This window comes from Malania oleifera, chromosome 7, assembly GCF_029873635.1.
Source record: "Malania oleifera isolate guangnan ecotype guangnan chromosome 7, ASM2987363v1, whole genome shotgun sequence".
NCBI classification, from domain to species: domain Eukaryota; kingdom Viridiplantae; phylum Streptophyta; class Magnoliopsida; order Santalales; family Ximeniaceae; genus Malania; species Malania oleifera.
The window spans coordinates 96458508-96480280 of NC_080423.1; the positions used below are offsets into that span (position 1 = coordinate 96458508).

Sequence of the window (21773 nt, forward strand, 5' to 3'; positions counted from 1 at the left end):
GGGAAAAGGGCTCTTTGCCTTTGGTTATTCTTGGTTGCAAATTCACATAAAATATAATAGAATCTTTAAGACTTAGGTGATGTGTGGTTTGTAAGATTTATTTTTTATATCGATCTCCTTGGGAAAAATTATGTCTCGGGATATTTATATTGTTATACATTCTCGTGTTTTAGCTATAAGAGGAGATATGTGGTCATAAATATTGCATTCTTTGTTTGGTCGATTGAAGGCGTTTACTGGTATGAGTTAGCAAGGGATCACTTCCCCACCATAGCTCTCCGGCTTCTAATCCGAGCCTTTCGACATGAAAATTTCAAATTCGAATAATTAATCTTATGGTAGATAATTTACAATACAATGTACTGCAGATTTTTTTATATAAATTTTTTGAAAATATATATATACATAAAAGACAGGCTTCAGACTGTCTCCTCAACGTGGAGGGCCAGATAAAGGCAAGAAAAAAAGATAAAAAAAAGTAATGCACAGATTAGAAAGGAAAGAAAAGAAAAGGAAAGAAAAGAAAAGGGAATAGTATTACCAAAAAATGAAAGAAGGCGTGTCAATTGGTTGGCTTGATTGAAAAAGCAAAGAAAATTAAGAAAAGCTTCTTGGGAAGAAAGAGAAATTGCAGCACATATTGCTTTTTAACTAAATGCGTGACAGAAGATATGATCTGTTAGGCTAGAAATTGCTGCACGCGTCCTATTAGGCCTTGTGATCAATTTAAATAAAATTTGTGTCGCCAGGTCTAGACCTGGCAAAGTGGATCGGGTCAAATAATCCGTGGCGAATACGATAAATTATTGAGTGAAAAATTATAATCCATGTTCAACTCGTTTAAATGACAGATTATGCGGTTTCGGGTCAAATAATTCATGGAGGACGGACGGGATAATTCGTCATTCTCAAATATAATTTTATTAATAATTTATTTTGTATCATAATAATTTAAGTTGTATACGACACCTTGCGATTAGTTTGTGTATTAACTTTTTTAGTAACTATATCAATCATTCAATCGTTTATACTAATTAACAACTCCTAATTCATATATGTACAATTGCAAGCATTGACCATAATGAAATGAGTTAAATGACCACAATTTTTATATTGAAATTTGACTGAGCAAAAAAAACAAGAAACCACAAAAGTTGCCTTTAAAAAAAAATTAATTGATTGTATGAGTGACGGTTGTAAATAATTTCATAAATGGTTGTTTGGTAAGAAATAAAAAAGGAGAAAAAAATCATAAAAGTGGGAGATTAAAAATGAAAGAATCTTATTTTTTTTTTCAAAATTTAGGTAGTTGAGAAATTTTAACTACACCAATAACAACAAAGCATTTAACTCAATGAATATGGATTTTACAAAAATAAGGACACGTTATCCAAATAGAAAGAAATAGCAATAAAATAGATTCAATTTCATACCATGGAGCATCTAGTGCACTAAATGAGAATGCAACTACAACTATGTAAGGAATCATTCAAACAAAGATATTTAAAGAAGAGAACGCAATCTCTTGAAGTATCAAAATAATTAAAAATAAAAATAAAAATCAGATCATATTATATGAATTCACTAAAGCAGAATTTTTCAAAGAAACAAAATATCACACAATAGAATAATTCATAGATTAATATAAACGGTAACCAATAATGGCCGGAAAATGAGTTTAACCAAAACTTTTTTAAACATACATAAATTACATTAAACAGAAGCAGTCAATAGGTAACCCCAAAAAGAATTTCAAAAGGAAATAGAAAATGAGTGTCTTGGTTTGATCAGGAAGTCTAAAGTGCCGAAGCGGGGGCAAAACTACTGACAAATGATGGGCAATGGGGCAAAACTATTGACACCCAAGCCCAACTATGGACTTGAGGCAAATGATCCAATGCATTGCACGGTTTTGGTGGAAACATGAATTTCAAGACTTAAATTTCAATTTCTGTAATTTTTTTAAAATACATAAATAATTTCAAGATCTAAACTACAAATGATTCTTTATTTTTTCACTTCATAATCAAATTGACTAGAGAGAATTCAACAAAAACCCCCACATTATTTCTTGCCATCAAGTACACCCAAGGGTAAATAAAATCACCTGACAACTAGGTTGAACTCAAAAGCCGACCACCAACAAACACCAAATCAAAACAAAATTGACATGAAGCTTCAACATTTAAATTGAAAGTCATAATAATTACTTTATTAATTGGGACATCCAAGCACAAGTCAAAGGCTTCTCTATCTGTTGCTCATGGAATGTAAGCTACCAGCTGCAAGCAATTGCACAGGAATATCGTAGTGGAAAGTAAAACACACAACAGCTGCAAAATATAGAAGTATTTTTTTTCTTTTTTTCCTTCTCACAAAAATTAATTTTCATTGCCCTACCTTCTTGTTTGTGTAGAAGTAGAAAATTATGTAGAAATATGTAATGTCCTGATATGCAATAACAGAGAAGCGGGAGAAGTAGAGCTGCATAAGAAGAAGAAGAAGACTTACAAGTTCAAACTTTGAAGCAGATGAAGCAGATGAACTCACGAAGGCTTGAAGACAAGCTTGCAAAGAGCTCCTTTGGGTTTGAAATGTCGACGACGAACTCATGAAGCTCCTGACGAACTCGCGAAGGGCTCTTGCTGGTTTGCAGTGTGGAAGACCAACTCATGAAGCTCTTGCTATTGGTTCGAATGGTAAGCTCCTGACAAACTCGTGAAGTGGTGAAGGGCTAATGCTGGTTCGAAGTGTGGAAAACGAAGGGTTTCGTGCGGGAATAGGGTTGAAGAAGAAGGGTTTCGTGCCAAAATGGATCTAGGGCTCGATCAGCTATGGAGTTTGGTTATTTGAGAATCAGTGGGACTGGGCTGACCTTGGGCTGGGAGTGGGAGGGGCCGCGGTGGGCTGGGGGCTGTTAGCTGTGTTTGTATGGCGTACGGGCCGTGTGGGCATTGGGCTTTGGCCTCTGGCATTCAGCAGTGGGCTATTGGGCTTTTATAAGTTAATTACTAATAGGCTTTTAAGCAAGTTGGCGGGTATCCACTGGATAAACCCGACCCGACGCGCTAAGGAGGTGAATATGAAAATAGAAAACCATATTCGACTCATTTAGCAAGTGGTTGATTATAGGTCGGTTAAAACAGGTCAGATGCGGTTCAGATTAACGGATTTTTATCCACTTTGCTAGTTCTAGTGACGTCCCATGAGCACAGATCCGGGAAGGCAAGGGGATAAAATATAATTTTAAAAAATTTTGAATTTGAATCACTAATAACCTATTTTTTCATGGTGCAGTTAGAACACCTAATTACTAATAATTTAATTGGTCATTAAACTAAACCTAGGCTAAGGAACCAGTAGTCTCAATTTGCTTATATCAGAATTGGGATCGGGAGTTCGGTTGTGCAAGAAGAAGGTATTTGCACCCCCTATACACCCGTTCTATAAATGGTACCTAATTAATTAATAATTGAATTTAATAATCATTTAATTGAGTCCTTTTAAAATAAACAAACAAATAAATGAATAAATGTATAAAATTAACATAAGAAAAAAAAAATCTGGGTGTAACTTATGAATGTCTAATATGACCTCCAAAAGAGGGAATCTTGTTAGAAAAACCCTCTTTAGAGTCGATACAGGTGAGGTTTAAAAATACCTTATTGCCCTTTCTAACATCATAGGAACATACCTATATGAAAACAAGTAACATCCTCAAAAAGAATCTTTGAAAAATATTTTCAAATTTTTCAAAATTTTGTAGAAATTTTTTTGAGCAATTTAACATTATTTCATAAATTTTTGGGATTTTTCAAAGATTTTTCCTCTTTTTTTATTTTTTTTCTTAGATTGAAAATAATTAAAAATATTTTCCTGACTTCAAAAATATTTTTCCTGATTTTTTGTGATTTTCTATTGTTTTTATCTAATTTTTAAATTTAAAAATTAAAATAAAATAATAAAAATATATATTAAAAAAAAAGGTTTAAATTTGAACCCAGGTGAAACCTAGTGTATGCCACGTGTCCACCCACCGTGGTGACACGTGGCCCATTTTATATTATTATTTTTTCCCTTACTGTAGTTGGGTGACATCATCATGATGTCACGCTAACACGTGTCATTGTCCGGTTGCTCCCTCTTTCTCCTTTTTTTTTTTTTTAATTTTTTTGAAATGGGGTGATAACGTCACCCAAACACGTGTCAACACCTGGTTGACTCAAACTTTGAAACACGAATTGCTAACATGGTAAAGATCTGACCGTCAATCTAGAGAAAATGCAAATTAGATGGTGAATCTTGAGTCACATTGCCCACTAATCCCTTGGTCCATAACATGCCATGTGTCACTGCACGGTGGTGATCATACATGGTCCACTATCTTTGAAAATAAAAACAATTTTTCCTTTTTTTTCATTTTTTCAAATTCCTCTCTCTCTCTTTCTCCAATTCTCTTTCGTCTCTCTCTATCCTTCTTCTTTTCTTTATTCTCTATCTGTTCCCCTTCTCCATTTTCTATCTATTCACCTTCCCCACCTATGATCTCTTTATTCTTCTCAGTTCTATGAAGCTCTCCCCTATGCTTTCAGACCTACGAGGCCCTCTCACTCTCTTTTTATTTAGGGTTTCAAATCTACGAGTTTCTCCTGAATCTGTGATGTTCTCTCTCGATCTGATCCCTCAAATATGTTTACTAGTTTCTCCCCTATTCTATCACCCTTTCTCCTTTATTTTTTCCATTTGATAATCTAACCTATGATTTCTGCTCTTATCTGTAGGTTTTGATCCAGACAAAGGGGAGGGCCAATAGATCTGGTCAGAAACTCATGATGAGTATCCTTTATCTCTTTGCTTTTTACTTTGTGCGTGGATCAAGTATTCTAGATTTGTGTTCTAGGTTTGATTTGGATCAGTGATTTAGGTGGATTTTGGTTCTAGGTTCTGAGTCGAACTAGGTTCTAGGTGAGTCAACTCACCTCAAACCCAGTGGGTGGGATTCGTGCTGACTCAGGTGAGTCAACTCTCTTGGGTGAGCGTTGGGTTGACCTGGGTAAGTCAACTCACCTAGTCTCAAGGGGGCCTGGGCTTGATTTGGGATGTGTGGACCGTTATGTTAAGTTGGGCATGAGTATGGTCTTTTAACACAGTGGGCCATGGAGGCTTGTTTTTAAACAATGTAGGCCTCAAGGTTTTTCAAAACTGAGCTTTTGGGCTTATTCAAAAATGTGAGTCTTCTAGGTTTTTTTTAAAAAAAATTGGGCTTTGGGCTTACTTAATGTTTGAGATTTATACTGAGAGATGTGCTTTATGTAATCAGTTTTATTGTCTATTAATAACTTCAGTTATTCCATTTTAATGAGAATCTCTGTGAGTAATATTTGCCTGACATTATCTATTTAATGATTATGCATGTGTGTCTTTTATTCTATAGAGTAGGTGATCTAGTGTGTAGAGTATGACTCACACATAGAAGATTAGATCATCAGTTCTTATAGAATATAAGTTCATTGTTCACAGTCTTATATGGAATTGGACACACCATTGGTACGACTATAGTTCTTGGTTTTAATAGGTCTATCTTGATTATGGGGAATGGTATAGTTCCAACTCCTTGTCCTAGTACACTTTGTGTGCATTGAACAAAACCTTCTTGGAGTAATTGTTTTTATACTGACTATATAAAACAATTAATACCTAATGATTATTATGAGTGCTTTGCTCTTAATCCTAATATGATTATTAGACACGTGCATGCAGTGTTTATTACTTTGATTCATAGAAGAGTGAGATTATTTATGGGTCAATAAACTCAATGAGTTGGGTAATGACATTATGTGCATAACAACAACAACAAAACTAAGTCTTAGTCCCACTAAGTAGGGTCAGCTATATGAATCATTTTCCACCAATTTATGCGATCATGGACCCTTTTTATTTATAGATTCAAGGATATTAAATATTTACTCAATATCTCCTCTCAAGTTATTTTAGGTCTACCCCTACCTCTTCTACTGCCCTCTACAGTAACTAAGTCACTCTTCCTCACAGGTACACTATAAGGCCTACATTGCAAGTGTCCATACCATTTCAGTCGTCCCTCCCTTATCTTATCTTCTATAAAAGTTACACCTAACTTACCACGAATATGTTCATTCCTTTATTTATCTTTCAATGTTATACCACTCATCCTTCTAAGCATTCTCATCTCGACAACTTTTACTTTTTGGATATTATATTTTTTCGTCGCCCAACATTCCGATCCATATAGCATAGCTGGTCTTATAGCTGTCCTATAAAACTTATCTTTCAATTTTAAGGATATTCTACGATTACATAGCACACTTGAAGCACTTCTCCATTTTACCCGACCTGCTTTAACTCTATGCATTACATAATCTTCAATTTCTCCTTCAGCTTGCATAATAGATCCGAGGTATCGAAATCTACAAGTTCTATTTATTTCTTCATCATCAAGTTTAACTTTGTCTCTAATATTCCTTCTATCATTACTAAAATTACATTTCATATATTGTGTTTTATTTCTACTTATCCTAAAGCCTCTAGATTCCAAAGCTTCTCTCCATAATTCTAACTCAACCTCTACTTCGCCCCTAGTTTCGTCAATTAATACAATATCATATGTAAACAATATACAACATGGAACCTCCTTTTGAATACTCTTAATCAATTGGTCCATCACTAAAGCAAAAAAGATAAGGACTGAAAGCAGATTCTCGATGTACACCTATGGTAATTGGAAATTCTCTAGTTCCTCTATCTATAGTCCTTATACTAATCATTACTCCATTGTACATATCCTTAATGACATTGGTATAACTATAACATACACCTTCTTTTTTTCTTTTTTCTTTTCTAAAACCCACCATAGAACTTCCCTAGGTATCCTATCATATGCTTTCTCAAGGTTAATAAATATCATACGCAAGTCCCTCTTCTTTTTCCTAAACTTTTCCATTAATCTTCTTAAAAGATAAATAGCTTACATGCTAGATCTTCCAGGCATAAAACCAAGTAGATTTTCTGAGATCTTCGTTTCTAACCTTAATCTTTGTTTAACTGCCCTTTCCCATAGTTTCATCGTATAACTCATAAGTTTAATTTCACTTTAGTTATTGCAATTTTGAATATCTCCTTTATTTTTGTATATAGGTATTAAAGTGTTTTTCCTTCAATCATCTGACCTTTTCTTAGTTTTTACAATTGTATTAAATAAATTTGTTAACCATATAATTTCATTATCTCCCAAGCATTTCCAAACTTCAATTGGGCTGTTATCTGGTCCCATAGCTTTCCCATTTTTCATCTTTTTTAGTGCAAACTTAACTTCGTTAACTCTAATTTTGTGAATAAATCTTATATTTTTACTCTTTTCCTCATTTGAAAAATTTAAGTTTAAGCCTTCTATTTGGTTTCATTAAACAACTTACTAACATAACTTCGCTATCTTTCTTTAATATCTTCGTCCTTAACCAAGACAATATCATCCTCAGTTTTTATACATTTTACATTTCCTAAGTCCTTGCTCTTCCTTTCTCTAACTTTAGCAAGTTTAAATATATCTCTTTCCCCTTCTTTTGTACCTAATCTATCATACAAACTATTAAATGATATATATTTAGCTTCACTAACGGGTCTTTTTGCATCTTTTCTTACCTTCTTATATTTTTCAAAGTTTTCTCTGTTTCTACATTTTTGCCACGTTTTATACCAAATTCTTTTTTTCTTTATGATTTTTTGTACATCTTTATCCCACCACCAACTCTCGTTGCTATTCGAGAATTTTCCGCTTGATTCACCTAAAATCTCTTTTGCTATCTTTTTAATAGAGCTAGCTAATCTATTCCAAAGAGTATTTGTATCTATCCCATCCTTTAAGGTCCAATCCCCATCTTTGATCATTTTATCTTTAATTTTTATTATATTTTCTCCTTTTAGGTTCCACCATCTAGTTCTTCTACATTGGTTTATTTTATCCTTTTTCTTCCATTTTTTAATACATATATCTAACACTAAGACTATATATTGTGTGGTTAGGCTTTCAACTAGAATAACTTTACAATCCTTGCATTATAAACGATCTACCCTCCTAGTTAAAAAAAAAATCTATTTGACTTCTATTTTGTCCACTTTTAAAGGTTATTAAGTGTTCTCTCTTCTTAAAGTAAGTATTCATTATACTAAAGTCATATGACATAATAAAGTCTAAGATCATCTCCCTAGACTCAATTTTGTCTCCATATCCATATCCTCTATGTATCCTCTCATAATTTTTATTATCTCTTCCAACGTGTCCATTCAAATCTCCTCCTCCTATAAATATTTTCTCAGTCCCTACTATGCCTTGTATAATACTATCCATATCTTCCCAAAATTGTCTCTTAAGATTTTCTATTAAGCCAACTTGAAGAGCATAAGCACTAATGATATTTATTATCTCTTGTCCTAATACCAACTTGATTTTTATAATTCTATCCCTTACTCTAGTTATATCCACAATGCTATCTTTTAAGTTTTTGTCTATAATAATGCCTACTCCATTCTTATGTTTTTCTTTTCTAGTGTACCAAAGTTTAAATTCTAATTTATTGATTTCTCTAACTTTCTCCCCCACCCACTTAGTTTCTTGAAGGCAAATTATATTAATTCTTCTTCTAATCATTGTATCCATAATTTCCATACTTTTACCCGTAAGTGTCCTTATATTCCAAGTTGCTAATTAATCCTAGTTTCCAGAACTAACGTCTTTACCTGTCCACGTCCCGAATGATGCAGGAACCCTCGCATAGTTGACACCGTACTCGAGCTCCAACATGACGCGTCTCTTCGGGGTGAAGACCTAGCCCACCCTCGCCCACTTTTCGCTACACCCTAGTGGTTCAAGTGCAACGTGTTTCTTTTAGGGGATGCCCCAGAAAATATTCGGTAAGGATTCATATCACAGTGATTTAAAAAATTTTACTCTGGCTATCAGCTACCTAACGCAACCCTCCTCCTTAACTTGAGCTTGGGACCAGCTATGTGTGAAAAAATTAGGACATTAATGACATTATGTGTATGGTGAATATTAATTATTGATGGAATCCACATCCCGGTATCGAGATTGATGATACCCCTTTGAGGAAGCTTATAAGTTTTGATTGTGTCAAATCCTACAGGTGGATTTTGAATCCGACACACCAAATAAGTTAAGTGGAAGGTCTTAAGGAATTAATATGTCAATTAATCAAATTGTTAGTAATTTAATTTAATTGACAGGTATCTGTAATCTTTACGTGGGAAGATAAATAAGCATTTAATAATAGGGGGTCGAAATATAATTTCGAATATGATAGGGAGTGCAGTTATAATTCTTTAGTGGTATGAATTGTAATTGATGTAATTAAGGATTAATCCGTGTCAGATTAGGATTTATTAATTACATTGGAAGCCCTAGTCATATTTGCCCAGAGGTTCCTGTTGTAGCCTATATACACGCACTCCATTCAGCGGAGAGAGTTAGACAAAAACACACACACAGAGGTAGATGTCTTCATGAGAAGTAAACCCTAACAGCCACTAACGAGCCCACTCTCTAAGGAGCAAGGCATGTATGAGGAATATAGTAGAAGATCCCTGGTCATCATCAAGAGTTCTTATTCAATCTCGTAGATTCGAGAGTTCCTCTTCGTGCCTGTATATTCGAGAGTTCTTCTTCGTGCTTGCAAATGTGAGATCAAATTAGAGAGATCTCGCAGGTAAGATCCTAATCACGTAATTAGGATTTGCAAGATTGAATTTTTATTGTAATCTGAGTTTGAAAATTGAATTTTTGTTTAACCCAGGTATGCAAGATCATTTTTTTTTTTTTTTGTTATCTGTATGCATTACAGCCATATCTTAGGGTTATTCCGCAGCAGGCCCTTTTAATTGGTATTAGAGCCTCGGCTGATACTGTATACCGATAATAATACAATGTTCTTCAGTTTTCAAACCAGTGCATGCGTAGGGTAGAACGTGTGGATGCGCTAACTTTTATTTTACAGCATCTAGCCCGGTTATTATGGTCACGTGAATGTATGGTTTATGATTGAGATTGTTTAAAAATTCGTAGCATGTGAACTCTAGACTATGGAGGCATAAGATTTTGTAATCTAATGTAGCCTCATTGGAGAAGGAGGAACTCGTAGCATGTGAACTTCGATTATGGAGGCATAGGATTCTATAATCTGACGCAAGTTCATTTGAGACGCAGGCACAGTTGCGGCGCATAGTAGTGGCGAAAACTGGGTGAAACCCTAGTTGCAGAATAATGATCATGTAACAACCCGAAAAATTTTAATAATTAAATAATTAGGAAAATGATAAATGGAATAGATAAATAAGGAATAAAGGGGAAAAAAGAAAAATTTTGAAAGAAGTGAATAGCAGATTTCGTTGACGAGTTTCATGTCCTCGTCGACGAGTGTTATACTAAAGATCGTCGATAAAATTCAGTTCCTCATCAACAAGAAGATCCCGAATGAGTAAATTTCAGGTTTTAAGACTCATTGACGAGTGAATCTCCTCGTCGACGAAGATCCTTTTGTGACTCGGCGACGAATCCTTTCTACTCGTCGACGAGGCCACGTGGCAAAGTCGAGTATAAGAGGGTTTGGTGAAGCTTCCACGTGAAGAAACTTGTTTTTCTCCATTTCTTTCTTTCTCTAAAAGTTCATTTGCCTTCTCTCTAACTTTCTAGCCTAGATTCAGCCTAAATCAATTATCAAAGACCGCTACAGTGTTCTAGGGAAGATTCTCTTCGCATCTAGCAGAGCAGTTTTCTAAACTAGGCTTTTCGGGAAACGCTCCTAAGTTGAGGTAAGGGTTAAAATTCATAGTTTTGGGTTTTAAAGGTGTATTTAAGGTTTATAAGTTAAGAAAATGTAGAAATAGTAGTTTATTTAATTAAACTAGGGTTTTTAAACCAGGGTCCAGGTGAGCGTCACAGGCATCTGTTGGCGTAGTTCAAGAAAACAAGTAAGGGAGAATATATATTAAATCATATTTTTATGAATTAATTGAAAAATGAAATATGTTATGAATATATGTGTATATGTTTTTGTATGGGTTTAAAATGTCAACTGTTTAAATTACGTTTTCTGAGCCTAGGGTTGTTTTATTAGTTATAAATATGTGAAAAATGGACTGATGAAAGTGAAATATTTTTCAGGATAATTATGTAAGAAATGAAAGATACATTTTTAATTTATAAATGTTAAATGTAGGTTGGCTTATTTTACAGGATATATATATATATATATATATATATACATATATATATATATAATATATGAATTTTACTGCAAAATGGTGGGGCATAAGTAAAATAGAATTCTGTGTGGAATTATGTTATATGTATCAAATGCGGGATATAAAGGAAATGAATTGAGATGAAAATGTTATATGAAATATGCTGCATGTGAGTGTTAATGCAACCATGAAATCAAAAATAGCTAAAAGATGTTGGGACTAACACAAAAAAAGTTGAAAGATGTTGGGTAGTAGACTAGCGCATTTTTATGTGGACTAACACAAAAACAGCTAAAGGATGCTTGGACTAACACAAAAACAGCTGAAAGATGCTAGGCCTAACACAAAAATAGTTGAAAGATGCTGGGACTAACACAAAAATAGATGAAAGATGCTGGGTATGAAATGAAATGAAAATGGGAATAAAATAGAAATAAAATGTGAAATGTGAACAATTAGAAATGGGAAAAACCACGTAAAGTGAAATGAAATGAAATGTAAAGGGATGAAAACATGAATAGTTAGGAAATGCAAAATAATGGCAGACAAAATAATGTATTATGGTAGTATCATTATTTATGCTAGTAGAACATGTTACGTTTGGGCGGGGCATACTCTTTGCTCGAGTGCTTGTTAAGAAAGGCGAGTGCTCTGGTTAGTTTCAGGTGTAGTAGTAGGCTACATATCGTACTAGGGCAGAGGGAAACTACTTGTATGGGCAGGTAGATTTCCCTATTCTCGAGAGCCTTTGTTAGCAAACTTTTGTATGAACTATGTGAGTACGAGATTACTTCTTTACCTGAGAGCTTATTAAGTAAGGTAAGTGCCCTGGTATGCTTCATTTATGACCTTTGGTTGCCTAAAGTATCAGAGTAGAGGAGTGCTACTTGTATCGGTGGGTAATCACCCCTATCCTTTGGTTTTTCTAGTGGGTAAAATATCTTGCATATGATTGATTAGGTTTAGAAAATGATTTCAGAAATCATGTTAAGATTTGAAAATATTAAATATTATGTTGATTATAACCTCATGTTGGTAACCCGCTATTTTAATATATTGTTTCTTCCCTTACTGAGATGTGTCTTGCCCGAATACAAATTATTTTTTTTCAAGACCTCCACGGGATTGAGCTTAGAGAGCTCGAGGTTGTTATAACATTTTTGGGTTAGAGAAAAGAAGAAAAGGGGTATAAACTTAATAATATTTTGGGATGTATAAATTTATGTTTTATATTTTTAATCTTCTGGGTTGTGAATACTGGAAGTTGTTGGTTATGTTTTGGAGATATGTAAATATGTCAATATAGGTAGATGAAAAGTTGAGTTTGGTATATAGATAGAAGTAGAAATCTTTGGTATATTATTAATAGAGGATTGTAGTTATGTTTTCCACAGTGTAATTATTAATGGAATAACACGTACAGAAAAATGAATGACGTGGCACCCGAGTCCCACAAGGCGGGTTCAAGGTGCCACAAAGTATAGTTAATAAGGTATAATGCACTTGACCGGATTTTCAAGTTTGGGGCGTTATAGTTTGGTATTAGAGCAATAGGTTTTGGGATTCTGTAGACTTAGGAATGATTTATACCAGAGTATAGGAATTAGTTAGGATAAGGATACTAGATGCATAGGTTTGTGTTGAGAAGTATAGGATTTTGTTTTGTAGTTTAGAGGTGGAAATATGTCGATGATTTCCTGTGATTTTTCTGAAGTAGTCGACGATCTCAGAAAAGTCATGATAAACCTTAGATGATTTCTTTTCTGAATTGTGAGACTAGTCCTTATATGGAGAACTTGGATGTATCTTTGATTTAAATTTAATGATTGTGTTGAGTAGGATATGATATGGAATTCTTATCCCTTTCCTGTTCTATTTTCAAGATGGATCCTAGAGATGAGGACGGAGAGGCTGAAGGAAGGGATGATTCAAAGACTTCCAGTGAAGAGGACATGGATACCTCTGCAATGCTGCAAGGTATAGCTTGGCAGGTTAGAGCTAAAATGAGGAAGGATCCGACAGGGCAGAGTTGTCCACCTGCAAGTCAGGGCTGCAATATCAAGGAATTCATGAGAATGAACCCTCTGGCCTTCGTAGGAGGACCTGATCGAGTGGTTGTAGAGAATTGGGTACATGAGATAGAGGAGATTATGGCTGTACACAACTACATGGATGAGCAAAAGGTTTGTTATGTCGCGTTTAAAATGACTGGAGACGCGAAATGCTGGTGGCTTTCTATGAAGCTACTAAAGGAGCAAAGGCTGGTAAAAATAGCTCTAACCTAGGAGCAGTTCAAGGAGCTATTCTTTGATAGGTATTTTCCTTTATCTGTCAGAAAAGAAAAGATTAAAGAGTTCACTAACCTGACCTAGGGAAATATGACATTCAGAGAATATGCTGCCAACTTTGTTGAATTGTCGTGTTTTTCTGTGTTCCTAATTCCTAATAAGGTAAGGAAGATCAGGAAATTTGAAAAAGGCCTGAGACGCAGAATCTACGAGCTGGTGGTGGGATTTTAGGTTTAGAATTTCTCAAACTTAGTAGATAAGGCTTCGGTGCTAGAGAAGAGCATTTAGAGCAGCACAAAGCCTGCAGAGCAGATGAAAAGGCTTGCACCATCCAATTCTCAAGCTGAGGTCAGTCAAGGGTTAGGGAAGAAAGGAAAATATGTAGTGGGTCCCAGTTACCAGGATAGTCAATCGTACCTTGTATGTCAGACATGTAATAAGAGGCATAAAGGTGAGTGTTGGTTTCGAACTCCTAGCTGTTTCAGGTGGGGTAAATCGGGTCATATTAAAAAGAATTATTAGGAACCGTTGCCTGTTGTACCTGCACAGACCCAAGATCAAGGGAAGCAGCCAATGCCACTTGGCAGAGATGCTCCAGCACGAGTTTACTCGTTGATCCAGCCTAAGCCAGAGAATGCAAGGGGAGCAGGTATGAGTTTGTGATTAAGAAAATTATAATTTAATTCAATTATGGATGAACTAAGAAGTTTATATGATGATTATATTATTGATGATGCAAAAGCATGTGGTGATGTATACTGAACTGTATGGAATACATACTAAGTTAACAATTGTGGAAATGTAGAAATTAATGATTAAAGAAATTTTGAGGACGAAATTTTCAAAGGAGGGCAGAATGTAACAATCCTAAAAATTTTAATGATTAAATAATTAGGAAAATGATGAATGGAATAGATAAATAAGGAATAAAGGGGAAAAAGGAAAATTTTGAAAGAAGTGAACAGCAGATCTCGTCAATGAGTTTTATGTCCTCGTCGACGAGTGTTATATACTAAATATCGTCGATGAAATTCAGTTTCTCGTTGGCAAGAAGATCCCGAATGAATAAATTTCAGGTTTTAAGACACGTCGACGAGTGAATCTCCTCGTCAACAATGATCCTTCTGTGACTCGTTGACGAGGCCATGTGGCAAAGTCGAGTATAAGAGGATTTAGGGAAGCTTCCATGTGAAGAAACTCATTTTTCTCTGTTTCTCTCTCTCTCTCTCTCTCTCTCTCTCTCTCTCTCTCTCTCTCTCTCTCTAAAAGTTCCTCTACCTTCTTTCTAGCTTTCTAGCCCGGATTTAGCTTGAATCGACAATCGGAGACCACTACGGTGTTTTAGGGAAGATTCTCTACGCATCTAAATAAACAGTTTTCTAAACTAGGCTTTTCAGGAAACGCTCTTAAGTTGAGGTAAGGGTCAAAATTCATAGTTTTGGGTTTTAAAGGTTTATTTAAGGTTTATAAGTTGAGAAAATGTAGAAATAGTAGTTTATTTGGGGTTTATTTAATTAAACTAGGGTTTTTAAACCAAGGTCTAGGTGAGCGTCACATGCATTTTTGGGGTTTTCGGTTGGCGTAATTCTAGAAAACAAGTAAGGGGGAATATATATTAAACCAAATTTTTATGAATTAATTGGAAAATGAAATATGTTATGAATATACGTGTATATGTTTTTGTATGAGTTTAAAATATCAATCATTTAAATTATGTTTTCTGAGCCTAGGGCTATTTTATTAGTTATGTATATGTGAAAAATGGACTAATGAAAGTGAAATATTTTTCAAGATAATTATGTAAGAAATGAAAGGTATATTTTTACAATATAAATGTTAAATATAGATTGATTTATTTTACAAGAAATATATATATGAATTTTACTGTAAAATGGCGTGACATGAGTGTCACGACGTCTCGGGAGCGCGTGTGCCCCGGGCGGCGGAATTAAAATCATTTTAATATTTTCATGGAAAAACATGGATATCGGAGTCGCCACTAACCTTTAGTGCGGTTAGAACACATGATTACTACCCCGTTAGGGGTAGAATCGGTCTACATTACCAGAGTTGGGGTCGGGAGTTCGGTTGCGCGAGGGGAAGGTACGAGCACCCCCTACGCGCCCGTTCTTACGAACGATACCTAATTAATTTGAGATTATCCCTAAGTTAATCTAATAATTCTTTAAATTACTACTTTTTATGAAGTTATAAATACATGTAAAAAAATAAATAAATAAAGATAATATATACATATATATTCCCTCAGAGCTTAGGGTACGTGATGCTTGAAGGCTCATACCCCCCGCAATAAAATCATAGGGATATAAATCAAGAAAATATTTTATAAAATAATTGCTATAGTGCATATAAGGCCAAATAACGAAAACACTAAAAATAGTGATAATAATATAAATAATGATAGAAATGATAATATTGATAAATAATACTAGTAATAATAATACTAATATTAGGAGTAATAATAATAAATACCATAGTGATAACAACAATAGTAATGATGATAATAATAATAATAAATAACAATAGTAGTAATAATAATAAATAATACAATACTGATAATAATGATCATAATAGTAATAATAACAAAAATATTAATAGTAATAATAATAATATGGTTAATAAACAATAATAATAACAATAATAACAATAGGGATAATGATAACAATATTAGTAAACTAATAATAATAATAATAATAATAATAATAATAATAATAATAATATGCATATTTTAACCATAGGACACTTACCTTAATATGAACACACAATCAATACATATAGAAACAAAATTATCAAAAATAAGGAAACAATCTACTCATCAACTTATGGAAACCAAGTAACCCTAAAATCAGGAGATAACTATACAAGGGTAAGCAAACAAATAAATTATGGAAACAGTTTAAAGCTAACACTAATATGTAAATATCTAACAAGACCACTAAATGGGAAATGGTGGAAATAAATCAAACCAAAAATTGGTATACAACCCTAAAAATTAATATGCTACATAAACATTACCTTTTTAATAATACTATACTAATATTACAATGATGATAATAATAACATACAAATTATAACGATATAGATGATAATAACATAAATATTCTTATAATATGATAACAATTTAAGTAATAATATACAAAAAGTATAATACTAATACAATCCATATAATAACCATGCCAATAATAGACAAACGATAGAATATCAATAATAATATACAAACTATGTAATTCTAAATACTAATATAATTAATATAATAATAATGCTAATAATAATAAACCAACTATATAATAACATTACTAACACTAATATATAAACAATATGGTAATAATACTAATCAATATAATAACAAACCATATGATCATATTATTAATGATAATATACAAACAATATAATAACATTATTAATAATGATACACAAACAATATGATATTAATACTAAAATAATAATATTACTAATAATAATATTGTTAATAATAATATCATAACATTATAGTTGACGATAAAACACAAACAATAACAATATATTAATAATAGTAATAAACAGGGAATAATAATATTCATATGATCAATATATATAATACAAAAAAATAAAATAAAAAGTGCACTGACAATAACATATATACATACATATATACCTAATTGACCCGGGATGATGACTGAACACTGGAGCTCATGGAGGCGTGGATGACTGGTCGGGGAGGAGTTGGGTGGCCGTGAGGGCTGTCGGATTGGAGCTGCTGGCCGCTGCTGCTGGTGGCGTGAAGAGAGAGTTTGTGGCGGCGACGGAGACGGCGGTGACGATTTGGCGACTCCGCTGGGGAGGTGACCAGAGGCGTGGTGCTGCTGCTTCTGGCCGAAGCTGCTATGGCTGGCCTGTCTCTCGGAGTTGGAGGATCTCGTCGGGAATATAGGAGGCCGAAGAAGAAGCTGAGCATGATGACGACGAACAGCGGGAAGCGGCGACGATAGCGCAGTCCACGACCATGCTGGTGTTGCTGTGTCGGTGTGGCTCGCCGGAGTTGCAGTAGGAAGAGGAGGCAAAGGGGTATGGAGCGGAGATGATGAAGTTGGTGGCTCGCGGTTCTGTTGTTGCTACTGCTGGTGTCTTAGCCGGGGCAGGGGATATTGCAGAGGACTGGCCGAGGATGGGGCGGCTGCTGTGGCTGTGTGCTCGAGAGAGAGGGAGAAAAAGGGAAGAGAGAGTTGCGAGATAGATGAGGGAGAGTGGGTGGCGGCTAGGTGCATCAAAAAGAGGAAGAAGAAGAAGACCCAGAAGAATAAGGAGGTTTTTTTTTCTTTTTGGTTTTTCCCCTGCGGCAGTGCGCTACGGCTGCCCTTGGCTGGAGTGTGTGCAGCGCCTAAGCAAAGGACTTTTTTATAAAAATTATTTTGAAACCCTAACTCCCTCTTTCCTTTTTGGTTTATGGTATTTTTTTTTTTGGAAATAATATATATGAGAATAATTATTAATATGGTAATAATAATAATAATAATAATAATAATAATAATAAGGTAAAAATAATGATAATAGCAAAATAATAATAATAGTAATAACAAAAATAAATAAATAAATAATAATAAAAATAATAATAGTAAAATAATAATAATAATAATAATACTAAAGAAAATAATAATAATAATAATAATAATAATAATAATAATAATAATAAGATTAATGAAAATTAATAATAATAATAATAATAAGAATAAATAAGATAATAAAAATAATAATAATAATAAAATAACAATAATAATAATAATAATAGTAATAAATATATTGGGTCTGGGTAAAAATGGGGTGTCTACAAAATAGAATTATGTGTGGAATTATGTTATATGTATGAGATGTGGTATATATAGGAAATGAATTGAAATGAAAATGTTATATGAAATATGCTGCATATGAGTGCTAATTCAACCATGGAACCAAAAACAGTTGAAAGATGTTGGGTAGCAAACTAGCGCATTTCTATGTGAACTAACACAAAAACAGCTAAAGCATGCTGGGACTAACACAAAAACAACCGAAAGACGCTAGGACTAATGCAAAAACAGCTAAAAGATGTTAGGACTAACACAAAAACAGCTGAAAGATACTAGGTATGAAATGAAATGAAAATGGGAATGAAATGGAAATAAAATATGAAATTTGAACAATGAGAAATGGGAAAAACCACATAAAGTGAAATGCAATGAAATGTAAAAGATAAAAGCATGAAAAGTTGAGAAATGCATAATAATGGTAGACAAAATAATGTATTATAGTAGTATCATTATTTATGCTAGTAGAACATGTTACATTTGGACGGGGCATACCCTTTGCTCGAAGGCTTGCTGAGAAAGACGAGTGCTCTAGTTAGTATCAGGTGTAGCAATAGGCTACATAACGTACTAGGGAAAAGGGAAACCACTTGTATGGGCGAGTAGATTTCCCTATTCTCAGGAGCCTTCGTTGGTAACTTTTGTATGTGTAAGTACGAGATTACTTATTCACCTGAGGGCTTATTGAGTAAGGTGAGTACCCTGGTATGCTTCAGTTGTGACCTTTGGTTGCCTAAAGTATCAGAATAGAGTGGTGCTACTTGTATGGGCGGGTAATCATCCCTATCATTTGGTTTTTCTTGTGGGTAAAATATCTTACATGTGATTGATTAGGTTCAAAAAATGATTTCAAAAATCATGTTAAGATTTGCAAATGTTAAATATTATATTGATTATAACCTCATGTTGGTCACACGCTATTTTAATATATTGTTTCTTCCCTTACTGAGATGTGTCTCACCCGAATACAAATTATTTTTTTTCAAGACCTCCACGGGATCGAGCTTAGAGAGCTCGATGTTGTTATAGCCTTTTTGGGTTAAAGAAAAGAAGAAAAAGGATATAAACTTGATAATATTTTGGGATGTATAAATTTATGTTTTATATTTTAAGTCTTTTGGGTTATGAATACTGGAGGTTGTTGGTTATGTTTTGGAGATATGTAAATATATGAATACAGGTGGATGAAAAGTTGAGTTTGGTATATAGATAGAAGTAGAAAATTCTGGTATATTATTGATAGAGAATTGTAGTTATGTTTTTTGCAGCATAATTATTAATGGAATAACACGTACAGGAAAATGAATGACGTGACATCCGAGTCCCACAAGGGAGGTTCAGGGTGCCATAAAGCACGGTTGATCATGTATAACACACTAGACTAGATTTTCAGCTTTGGGGCATTACAGATAAGATGGTCACTGGCTGTGCGTAGTACTGGCAAAAAAGAAGAAAAACCCTAGAACAGTGTTGCAGTTTAAATTTGAATTTGAATTTGAATTTGAATTTTGAATTTGAATTTGAATTTGAATTTGAATTTTAAATTTTGAATTTGAATTTTAAATTGAATTTGAATTTAAATTTAAATGGAAGGTTTATAAATAAACTTGTAGCCACATTCTAAAGGTCGGACCCCCACCGACCACCGGCACTCCCTAATGGCAAGCAAGGAATCACAGTTTAATGATGCGAGCTCCTGGACCATAATAGCCAGGATTTTTATTATGTCATATTTCTTGTTTATATATGCTTGCTTGACATATTTTTTGTTCTTATGTTATATCATTAGCATGTAAGATTTAATATTTTAATTTGGTTTATGCATATGCAACTTAAATAATAAAATTAATTCTTAAGTTATAAAAACAAAATTTAATAATTTAAGGGAATTTGGAATTTTATTTGTTGCATGTATTTTAGTTACCAATATTGGAATATTAAATTTATTGGAATATTAAACATGTGCAAATTTGCATCCCTCATGAATTAAATAACTAAGTGGGTGAGGGAATTTATTATGTATAAATCTCATGGTCTCCATCACTAGTTTATAAGTGATGTAATTAATTTTATGAGATGATATTAGTATCTTCCTCTCCATCAGATGAAATTAATTATAGACTCACCAAGTATAAACTCTAGTAATTGTTAGTATTGGGTCACCTTTCCATCTGGGAGATTCACTACAGGACAATAAGTCTAGTGTTATGTGATGGTATACACTTAGTTATGAATAATAGTATTCTCACCATCTGAGTCAATGCTATTGTTTATAGGACCAAAGCAAAGTTAGCAGTTTAATTTTTCTTGGCAGAGTCACTTGCCTAGATAGTAAAATTAATAGGTCCTCACCTGTCTATACAAATGTTAAGTAATAGACAACCTCCCGTCGAGGCATATTACTCACGGTGTGCTAGGATGCTGACAAATTCTTTAAAAGAAAAATATTGGTAGAGGGAACCATATTCTTTTAATTAAATTAAAATTTTATTATTACTCATCATATTTTATTATAATATGTGGTTCTTAGGATTAAAATGGCTTTCAATCCCCTGGCTGTTATTTTGAAAAAAAAATTAAAAAAAATAATAAATAAATAAATAAAACAAATTGGTTGGACCTAATTATATTGACTAGAAAAGGAACTTGGATATTGTGCTGATTGTTGAGGAGTGCAAGTATGTGCTCACAGAGGTATGTCCACAGAAACCCAATGAAGGGGCAACTGATGAGGAAACCCAAGCTTACCGAAAGTGGATTAAGGCTGATGAGATGGCGCGGTGTTACACTTTGGCATTTATATCGAATGTTCTACAACATCAGCATCAATCTATGCCTTCTACCTATGATATAATGCAAAACCTCAAAGAAATGTTTAGGGATCAAAATCATGCTGCTAGGCAAACTACTATGAAGGAACTTATGAATACTACTATGGCAGAAGGGACCCCAATAAGGTATCATGTTCTGAAGATAATTGGTCTTCTCAATGAGCTATAGATCCTTGGAGCTGAAATTGATGGGAAAACTCAAGTCGATATCATTCTCCAGTCACTGTCTAGCTCATTTAAGTAGTTTTGCCTAAATTATAACATGAATAAGCTCTCTTACTCATTAGCAGAACTACTTAATGAGCTTCAAGCAGCTAAGGGCCTCATTAGGAAGCCAACTTTTGCTCTTATGACTGAGAAAGGTTCTTCTTCTGAGCCAAAAAGCCGAAAGAAGTAGAAAAAGGTTTAGAAACCATAGGGAGCTCCTCCAGTAGTACGTGGGCCGCAAGATGGAATGAAAAAGCCCACAGGCAAGTGTTTTCACTGCAAGCTGTGAGGGCACTGGAAAGCACAATTGTAAC

At 33.8% G+C, this 21773-nt stretch overlaps 1 protein-coding gene across 1 annotated transcript; it reads left to right on the top strand.

The window, feature by feature from the left end:
- The first annotated feature begins 17658 nt into the window (after positions 1-17658).
- On the top strand, positions 17659-21421 carry LOC131160946 (uncharacterized). Its single transcript, XM_058116816.1, has 2 exons — positions 17659-17765; positions 21064-21421. Exons 1-2 carry the CDS (start codon positions 17659-17661, stop codon positions 21419-21421), a joined length of 465 nt encoding a protein of 154 aa, XP_057972799.1.
- The last annotated feature ends 352 nt before the right edge of the window (positions 21422-21773 follow it).

Excerpts from the sequence above, each read along its gene's own strand:
- LOC131160946 (XM_058116816.1), top strand. The coding sequence starts at position 17,659 with ATGATGAAGTTGGTGGCTCGCGGTTCTGTTGTTGCTACTGCTGGTGTC. Across the intron at positions 17,766-21,063 it reads ATGGGGCGGCTGCTGTGGCT|GAACTTGGATATTGTGCTGA; the intron begins GTGTGCTCGAGA and ends TGACTAGAAAAG.